The sequence below is a fragment of the Cottoperca gobio genome, chromosome 21 (assembly GCF_900634415.1).
Source record: "Cottoperca gobio chromosome 21, fCotGob3.1, whole genome shotgun sequence".
In the NCBI taxonomy this organism is placed as follows: domain Eukaryota; kingdom Metazoa; phylum Chordata; class Actinopteri; order Perciformes; family Bovichtidae; genus Cottoperca; species Cottoperca gobio.
Window position 1 is genome coordinate 20,863,982 of NC_041375.1, and position 8,959 is coordinate 20,872,940.

General features: G+C 39.3%; 2 protein-coding genes across 6 annotated transcripts; one reads left to right on the forward strand and one right to left on the reverse strand.

Moving 5' to 3' along the window:
* Nucleotides 1–393: 393 nt before the first annotated feature.
* On the reverse strand, nt 394–3,437 carry trim13 (tripartite motif containing 13). 4 transcript variants are annotated; one of them, XM_029459291.1, is made up of 2 exons: nt 3,393–3,437; nt 394–2,032 (listed from the first exon to the last, which is right to left on the reverse strand). In XM_029459291.1, exons 1-2 carry the CDS (start codon nt 3,420–3,422, stop codon nt 836–838), a joined length of 1,227 nt encoding a protein of 408 aa, XP_029315151.1. In that variant the 5' UTR covers nt 3,423–3,437; the 3' UTR covers nt 394–835. The 4 variants fall into 4 exon arrangements, with proteins under 4 accessions (XP_029315151.1, XP_029315150.1, XP_029315153.1 ...); XM_029459290.1 differs by lacking the exon at nt 3,393–3,437 and adding an exon at nt 2,668–2,799; XM_029459293.1 differs by lacking the exon at nt 3,393–3,437 and adding an exon at nt 2,127–2,654.
* On the forward strand, nt 2,674–8,757 carry spryd7b (SPRY domain containing 7b). 2 transcript variants are annotated; one of them, XM_029459295.1, is made up of 6 exons: nt 2,674–2,806; nt 3,603–3,720; nt 4,684–4,800; nt 5,173–5,339; nt 5,749–5,851; nt 7,052–7,846. In XM_029459295.1, the coding sequence occupies exons 1-6, from the start codon at nt 2,699–2,701 to the stop codon at nt 7,099–7,101; spliced, it is 663 nt and encodes a 220-aa protein (XP_029315155.1). In that variant the 5' UTR covers nt 2,674–2,698; the 3' UTR covers nt 7,102–7,846. The 2 variants fall into 2 exon arrangements, with proteins under 2 accessions (XP_029315155.1, XP_029315154.1); XM_029459294.1 differs by lacking the exon at nt 7,052–7,846 and adding an exon at nt 7,892–8,757 and having other exon boundaries at nt 2,684–2,806.
* Nucleotides 8,758–8,959: the final 202 nt, after the last annotated feature.

Here is an 8,959-nt window from a genome sequence, read left to right on the forward strand (position 1 = left end):
TGGATGCTTAGAAGAAAATAGGCCTAAACTGCACTCTAAACTTAACAGGCTGCAGATGTCTGACTTTATAAACCGGGCAAGTCATGCAACGAGTGAGTCTCCGCAAATATATCTTCATCTAGAAAAAATGTGACTGACCAGCAGGCAGTAACCAAATCGTGTGGTTTGGTTACGTTTTGCTATCAATGATGGGGGAAATACAGCTGTACAGTTTGGAGGTTTCATGGAAACATCATACACATAGGACGATGTTCTTTTCCCCCTCCTTCACTGTGTCTGCAGCCTGGTGTATATTTCACACGGGCCCTGTTATGCAACGTTTGTAACCTTGAAGAGGTTGCAGCATCACTGCTGTGCAGACGCGCTCTGCAGGGAAGAGGCCACAGATAACACTCTGTGTATTTATTTTATTACACACTTGCTTAATTCACAGGCTCTATTGAGTCTATAAATTGTTGGCGGATTTGGCACGTCGCACTAAATGAAAAACAAACATGGAAGTGACTTAAATTGCACAGTTTTATTTATCAAGATCATCTTGGACAAGTTTAATTGTGTCATAGTGTCATATGGTATTTAAAAGAAACGAAAATAAGTGCACATCGATAGCGTATATCTGATGTAAATGTAGTCTACAACCTCTGTGCATTAAGGTTTGATTATATGGCTTCATTGAGGTTGGAGCTTGGCCAAAAAATTAAAGACATGGTAAAAGTGTTTCCATATGTTCAGGTGGAATCTGTCACTAGTTAAACGCACGTCACGGGTCACTTTGATAACACGTCGTCGCTGTGAGTGCACGGCACAGATGCCACTGACTGTAAATTAAAATAACTTATAACTGCGAATAAAGCTGACCGTATATAGAGTCAATTAGGTTCACGATACATTCCTGACCTGCACCCAATAAACGTGTGTACATGTCAGTCATTTCCCGCAGGTACACACCCGTGTGGGTAAAGTGCGAGGAAGCAGCAGTGAGAAGCGGTTCAACCTGCGAGGGCACGTAGGCTGCGAGGTTGTGCGGCTGCAGCAGGAGCAGTGTTGGCAGTAACAAACTCATAAATAAGGTGATCCATTTTGGCGCTGCCATCCGTGAGCCCCCCTCTCGGTATGAGCCATTCTCGTGGGGGACTGAGATCTGGTCCACTTCTCTGATCCTCAGTGAGTCCCACTTTTTAACATCGAAATTGCGCACAAGGGGACCGACGTCCGTGTCTTTCAGAGAGGGCAGTGGAGTCCCCTTAAGGATCTTAAACTTCTCCCGAAACTCCTGCATCTGCTGCAGAAAGCACAGGGGGTCGGCGACGCTCCGGAAAGACTCCGCGATGCTGAGCGCCCGTCTATGCTCCTCTATCGCCGCGCTCAGCTTGGTGATCTCTGGGTCGTATGCTTGCATCACCACCAGCTTCAGTGTTTCAAAATCGGAGAGGATCTCGTTCTTTTTGCATTCAATGGTACTGATGAGTTTGTCGAAATAGTCTGTTACCTTTTCTGCGTCCTTGGTGACAGACTGAAGCGCCTTTTTCTTACTGGCTTGTAGTGTCTCCAGGCAGGACAGGATGTCTGCGCTCTGCCAGCTCTCCACCCCGCGAAGCAGCTCATCATACGCCTTCTTCTCTCGCTCATATGCCTCCTCCAAGGAGCAGAATTTATGCCCTTTGTGGTCATCTGTTGTTGCGCAAAACCCACAAATTAGATTTAAGTCCGTGGCGCAAAATATGTTTAGAGGCTGGCCGCAGTGGTGTTTACAAACAGACATTTTAGGCATAACCCGTATTTTGCTGTACTTCTCCACTATTCCGCGGAGCGAGTAGTTGATCTGCAGGCTGTTTGCGCCGTTGTGAGGGGTCTCTTTGCGGCATGTGGGGCATTTAAAAGGTGTTCTGTAAGATATACATCGGTTCCCCTCCAAGAGTCCCTCCAAGCATTTCTTGCAAAAGCTGTGTGAGCACAGCAAAACCCGAGGGTCGTCGAAGAGACCGCAGCAGATTGGGCACGTAAGTTCCTCTTCTAGCTGCTCCATGGTGTCCTGTAAACACATCATCCAGGCGTCAAATCGGTGCTTAATTAAAGTAAAGAAAACCCAATAAATCAACAGTTACATAACACGCACCCACACTCACAGAGATGCTGCGCCATAGTGCAGCACAGGCAATACGTTACACTGGAAATGCTATAGCATCAGAAAGGATACATATTTTTGCAGTCATGTTCCAGCTGGGTGTGGAGTATTCCCATCCTGAAAGTGAAACTGACTTGCATCGCTGTGCCCGCGTAAAAGGCTGGCATGAGCTGTGCCAGAGTCTCCATTTGACCATTTAACGTTAAATAACATCCTGCTTTTTGATGTCTTTCTGTAACAAGCTGGCGTTGAAATGAACTCTAAACGAGACTGCATATAAGTCAAAATCGTTAATAACTTTATAGGCTATAGACTATAAACGCAAACTATTTTCTCCTAGCGTTGTATTATAGAATAGCAGAACAGTGGTTAGCTAAATCGAGCCCTATATTACCGCCGTCTAACCAATCCAATACGACGAATTATCGACAAGCAGGGTTCGCGTTAACGTTGCTCGTGTTGGCAAGGTACTGAAGTAGGGCTGTGACAGATTTTGCAAGCGCATAGTAACATGCAACTACTGGACCAAAAGAATCACTCACCAGCTGCTGGGACGCACAGAGCAACGCAATCATGGCGCTTGTTGCTGTGCAGACTTCGCCCTTTTCCGGGTATACGGTTAACCGTTTCAGTGGCGTACAGAAAATTCAAATACACAGAATCGTCTGTATTTGCGCACAGGTACATCTGGCTGTGTATTATAATGCCACACACACGAAAGCTAGTGATATTTCGAGTTTATGGGGTGCTTAACGTTGGACTTTGGGGTTGTTTACGTTTTTGTCCCTGCTGGGTAACTTGCAGAGGATCCCTGGCAGTCCGATGGGGGAGGGGCTGTTGCTATGCAAAACATTACAGCGTGAAAAACTGTCAACTAGGTTTTAGTCCCAGTTTGGCATCACATGTTTTTACACTAACCCACTTCAGTCGCTTGAGTGGGTACTTGTTAATATGCATCTGTAAACAGTTAATTAAAAAAAAAGATGCAAGTGAAGGCACACAGCTGCATACACTATAAAAAGAAAACTTCGATGCTGTCGCACTGAGCTGACAAGTGGTACATTATCTGGGCAGCGACAGACCATATCATACATCAGCAACATAACTTTACATTTCAGCCCCTGGTGATGTTCTTTAGTTATTAATGTGTATCACTAATTCAGTCCACTAAACATATGATATAATTTCAAAAATTCACTTTCTTCTCACTTGTGGTTATGTAACATCGATACCCAATAGTTACTTAGTCACGTGTAGAAATGTTGACCTTGATTTTCTTCCCTTGTTTCCATGCCATCAGGAGCAACTGCCTATCTTAGCCACTGTGATTGGATACAGTTGGGTAGCAGGGGCTTATGCAGTTCCGGCTTCTGCCGCCGTGCGTCGCTGTTGCGTTAATGTTACGTTAGTGGAGTCTGACGTTTTAACGTCAAGCGCTCTTTGGTTTGATGGTATAACTTTGTTTCCGGATGTTTAGCTAGTAGCAAGAATGGCCGCGATGTTTACGTGTTGGCTAGGCTGCTGCGGAGATGGCGGATCGGGGCATATTCCCCTCAAAGAAATGCCTACAGTTCAGTTAGATACTCACCACATGGGTAAGTAAGATAGTCTTTAAATGTCAGAGCTGTCGAGGTGATGTCAACATCCCTAGTTGTGACTTGATGCGTTGCTACTTCCGCCGTTAGCATTATGGCTAACCGATAGCTTGTAGTGTTGTAACCTTTTTCATTCAAATGTGTTTTTGTTTTTCGCAAGGAGTGGATGCTGCTGTGTGTTATAACATCCCCCTTTAATATATTTAATTCCAGGTTATTATTACTGGTATTTGTTGCATTTAGGGCGAGTCGTGATATTTGATTGCTTAGCTCCTGCAGCTGAACATAAGACACGGCTGATGGCTATCATGATTATTATATCGATTATTATCAATTAATTGATAATAATTTAGTCGATGAAACTTCAAAAGAAATAAATGCAATTACCACTTCAAAGAGCCAAACGTGATGTCTTAAAGTCCAAATACCTAAAACAATATTTAGTTTGTATGAGCCTAAAAGAAGACAATCTGCTTTGAATAATGACTTGTGTTTTGTTTTATTACTTATTAAAAAAGATGAAAGCATCTACTCCTTTTCCCTCATTGAAAAAATCCAGAGAGAAGAAGTTTACAAATATATTAAATGTTTTAATGATTGACACAATATGTCTCCTACTTATCTGAAAAGTCAGTAAATGTGCACTGGATGATCCCTTTCATAGTCTTAACCTGAGATTTAAAATAGAAAGTCATCTGCTAAAAACCTTCTGTTTCCAGCTTATTGAATGTGAGGATTTGCTGCTTTTATCTGACATTTAGATTCCAAATTATTTTAGGATTGTTAGTTTTACAAAACAAGCCATTCAGAAGTTGTCATCCTGGGCTCTAGTAAAATAGTGATGGCCATTGTCTGATATGTTGTAGACTAAACAATTGCCTAATTAACAGAAGATTAATCATCAATGAAAGTTGTTGCTAAATTGTTTTTAAAACGAGATGTGTTGTTGCCTTTGTTTTGCAGGCACAGATGTTGTCATTGTGAAGAGCGGCCGGAGGATATGTGGCACTGGAGGCTGTCTGGCCAACGCTCCTCTGCACCAGAACAAAAGCTATTTTGAGTTTAAGATCCAGTCCACTGGTAAGAGCTTGGCTTCTAGCTGTTTCCAAACCTATGCTGCCATCTTTTCTTGCCAGATTGACATTTTCTGGTGCATTCTTAGTTACAGTTATAGCAACTGACACGCTGCAGTTTTTAGTAGCTACACCATCTTGTGACTGCGTGTTCACTGCTGGATTTCTGTACACTTACAAAGACAGTATTTGTATTCCTTTCTTACATATAGTAAGTAAAGCTCCCCTTATCCAGCGCCACAGTTTTTACTAGCATACGGCTTCAAATGTACTGTGTATGCAAATCTTCCTGATTAATTTTTTATTGTCATAAATAGAAATAAATGTTTAGTCTTTCTGGTTAAAATAGCAGAAACTCAGTGTTGTGCTTTGTGTTCAGGTGTGTGGGGATTAGGTGTGGCGACGCAGAAAGTGAATCTTAATCAAGTGCCTATGGGCAGAGACACAAACAGCCTAGTCCTGAGGCATGATGGGTCTGTGTACCACAATAATGAAGAGAAGAATCGCCTGCCTGCAAACAGCCTTCCTCAGGAGGGTGACATTGTGGTAAGTGCAAAATATATTTCGCTTTCCAGATATGTTTAGTGTTGTCATGTCCTTATTTTGTCTCAAATACGTTTTCTGCTTGTACAAAGAGTCTATGTCCATCACTTTAAGGTGATAATTAAAGCTCAAGCCATCCTGATCTAGTAACTAGTATCTAGGAAGTAGAGGAAAGCAAATAATACACACACGTACTTTATTTCGATCTTATGCTATTTTTTAGCTTTCCCAAGCTTTTTGCTCTTCTTGACTTGGGCTGAAAACAGGAAAGAGTCTTGAAGCGTATTTTTAAATCCCAAAAGGGCTACACGAGTGAATGTTTCTTTTTGATAATAAAACCATGTTGAAATGTGTAATCACATTTACTTGCAACAATTCAGCAATTAATTCCAGTCTTGTTTGTGTTCCTCAGGGCATCACATACGACCACGTGGAGCTGAATTTATATCTGAACGGAAAGAACATGCATTGTCCTGCCTCAGGGATCCGAGGCACTGTATACCCTGTTGTTTATGGTAAGTTTATTTGTTGGCTTGATTTGCTGAATAATTTACCAGGGCTTGTAAATCTTGAGATAATATTTGGCTCATTTTTTTAAATTTATGTGAATGTTATTGACTGACAAACTGCTTTTTCAGAAATACCATTATGTCAGTTACAATGTTTTGCCACTAGAGGGCAGTATTTGTACATTTTTACAGAACACTGCTTATTTTGAGCTGTTAGTTGTACTTAAAAGGTTATTTTTGATTTGACCAGAAACAAATTCCACACATCCAAGAGTGAGTTAAGTGGACTAATTGAAACAAAGCCTTTTTAGCAGGAAGGAGCCGTCTCGCCACAGAGGTTCAAGACATGCAGGTTTTATTCTGGTCAAAGGAGGATTTCATTGACTGGCTTCTCCTCTCGGGTGGATGTTGAGCTATTCATTGAAATCAACCCACAGTAGTGGAAGTTTTACCTGTTCATGTCTCACAGCAAAACTAATGCAGAACACATTGTGACGAGTGACTCATTTGATTGACCTTTCTTATGTAAACGCCCTCTATTGTAAAACACTTACTAATATAACATGTGATCAGAAAGTGACCCTGGATGCTTTTCATAAATAGAATCTCAAACGTTCCAATTAATTCACTATTTTCTAGGAAGCATTTACATAACCTGAACTCCACTCTGGGCTCCACTCTCACTTTTCCACAAGAACTAGAAGATATAGAGATATATATATATATATTTATATTTATATTTATATTTATATTTATATTTATATTTATATTAATTTATATATATATATTTATATTTATATTTATATTAATTTATATATATATATATATATATATATATATATATATATATATATAAAAAAAAAATATATATATATATATATATATATATATATATATATATATATATATTATATATATATATAAAATATATATATAAAATATATATATATATATATATATATATATATATATATATATATATATATATAAAAAATATTTTATATATATATTTTTTTAAATTTATTATTCTTTCATTTAAAAATAAATAAATAAAATTATAGATTGAATAGAAATTACAAGATTTCATGAAGCTGTTAATGGACAACTCAAATGTAAAGTTTTCACCAAATTTGTTATAATATAATTTACAACATATTTCAGAGTTTGCTTTGGGGAACCACTTTCTGTTTTTAAATTGCTCTTCAGAAAGGTGCGACATAGTCTACGGGTCAGTGGATGACTTGGTTTTGAGATGAGACCTACGAACATCACCTCTGCTGTTACCACACACGCCTCTGTTTGACAACCGGTAACAAAACAAGGCCAGTGTAAGTTTCTGTGCCAGTTTATTTAGGAGAGTGTTTTTCCTGCCGGGGGTGAAGCAGCTTCTCTACCTGAGGACTGATTTATAACCAATTTCAGTATGTACAAAATGTAACCGTGTATACTGAGAGATTATGTTCAGAAGGCTGCTGTTACAAGGCATTTGACCCAAATAACTTTGTAAATAAAAATGTTGTAATGGTTGCTTGTTTGTAATATTTATACTTCTGAGTAAAATATGACTTCAATTTAATTTGACTTTATCAGTATCAAAAGGGCTTTCGGGGGAGTCCAGAACTGTGGTGCTATTTATCGATCTAGAGTGTTGAAGAAGTGTTCTCTATAATGGAACCAGTTGGCACTTGGCTTGTGGTGCTCAAAGTGCCAAAAAAAGTCTGTTTCATGTTGGAACTATTTTCTTCCTACCGAAGCGAAGGAAGCGTGCTTCTACTCATGGACGAGAGGCTCTCCTGAGCTCATTCTGAGCTAGCGAACGTTGCCGCTCAGCCGAGGAGGCCGCCTCGTCCATGAGCAGATGTGTGGTGATACTGTAAAATATGTATTTTTGATTTTGGGATGAACTTTACCTTTTTGAATGTACCGTGTCAAAAGGTGTGAAAACATTTATTTTACTTTAAATGCTGCTAATGTGTAGTAAAAATCTGTTTTGAGAGGTTGACGTGTTTACAGTTTCTAATCTGTCTTTCCCTTCTTCTGTTCCAGTGGATGACAGTGCCATCTTAGACTGCCAGTTTAGTGACTTCTATCACACAGCTCCACAAGGATTTGAGAAGATCCTGTTTGAACAACAAATCTTCTAAAGGAGAACTTCAGCCTCAACGCCTCTTTACGTCGTCACCTACCCTATATCTCATAGCAACCTCTGTGACACTACAGTTTGACCTTGATTGGATATTATGTGCGGCTTGAACGCCTCTTGTTTCGCCCCCTCCCTGATTACTCTGTCTCTCTACTGATGCTCTGCATTGACGTGGAGTATCCTTGAAGGAGTGGAGATTTCTGATCATTGGTCGGCTATGACTATGCTGATGGTTAACTGTCAAATCATTACCTTGTGTCAGTGATCATCACTCTGTATTAACTGAATCACTTGCTGCTTACATTCTCAATCAGTGTGTAGAGGCAGGACAGTGGATGTAATGGTAAAATGTTCACATATTTCAGGATCAAAAGCCATGTTTTATTGACATTGCTATATACTTTTTCTTTTGGATCATGTAATCTAAATTTCATACGGACATCTCAGCATACATACCTGTATTTATTTGAGTCACGGACCAGAATGATATCTCTATGGCAAATGTGTGTTTTTGTTTTTGTCAGTCAACAATATCCCATTCACTTTTACGTTGCCTTCTTTAATTCAAAAATGCAAAGTGGGGATATTGCAACACTTTTTAAATTCATGTCACTTTTTCAATTTGAGTTGACACAAAGATGGTTTAAAAATACTCCAGTAAAACCAGTGCACATTCACGGGGACAGCCATGTCGACTTCTCGCTGAGGTGACGTGAGGGAAATCAAAGTGAAACATTTCTTAAATGGCTGTCGATATGTATTACGCTTGCTTTCTAAATCATTTCTATGAACAGCCCTTAATAATTCCCACACTTTTCTCTCTTGAAATCTTTTATGGTGTATTAATTCTAAATATCAGAATATTACCAGAGTTTGTGCCGGCTGTCTCTGATTTTATATATGTATATATATATGTATATGTATATATATATGTATATATGTATATATATATATATATATATATGTGTATA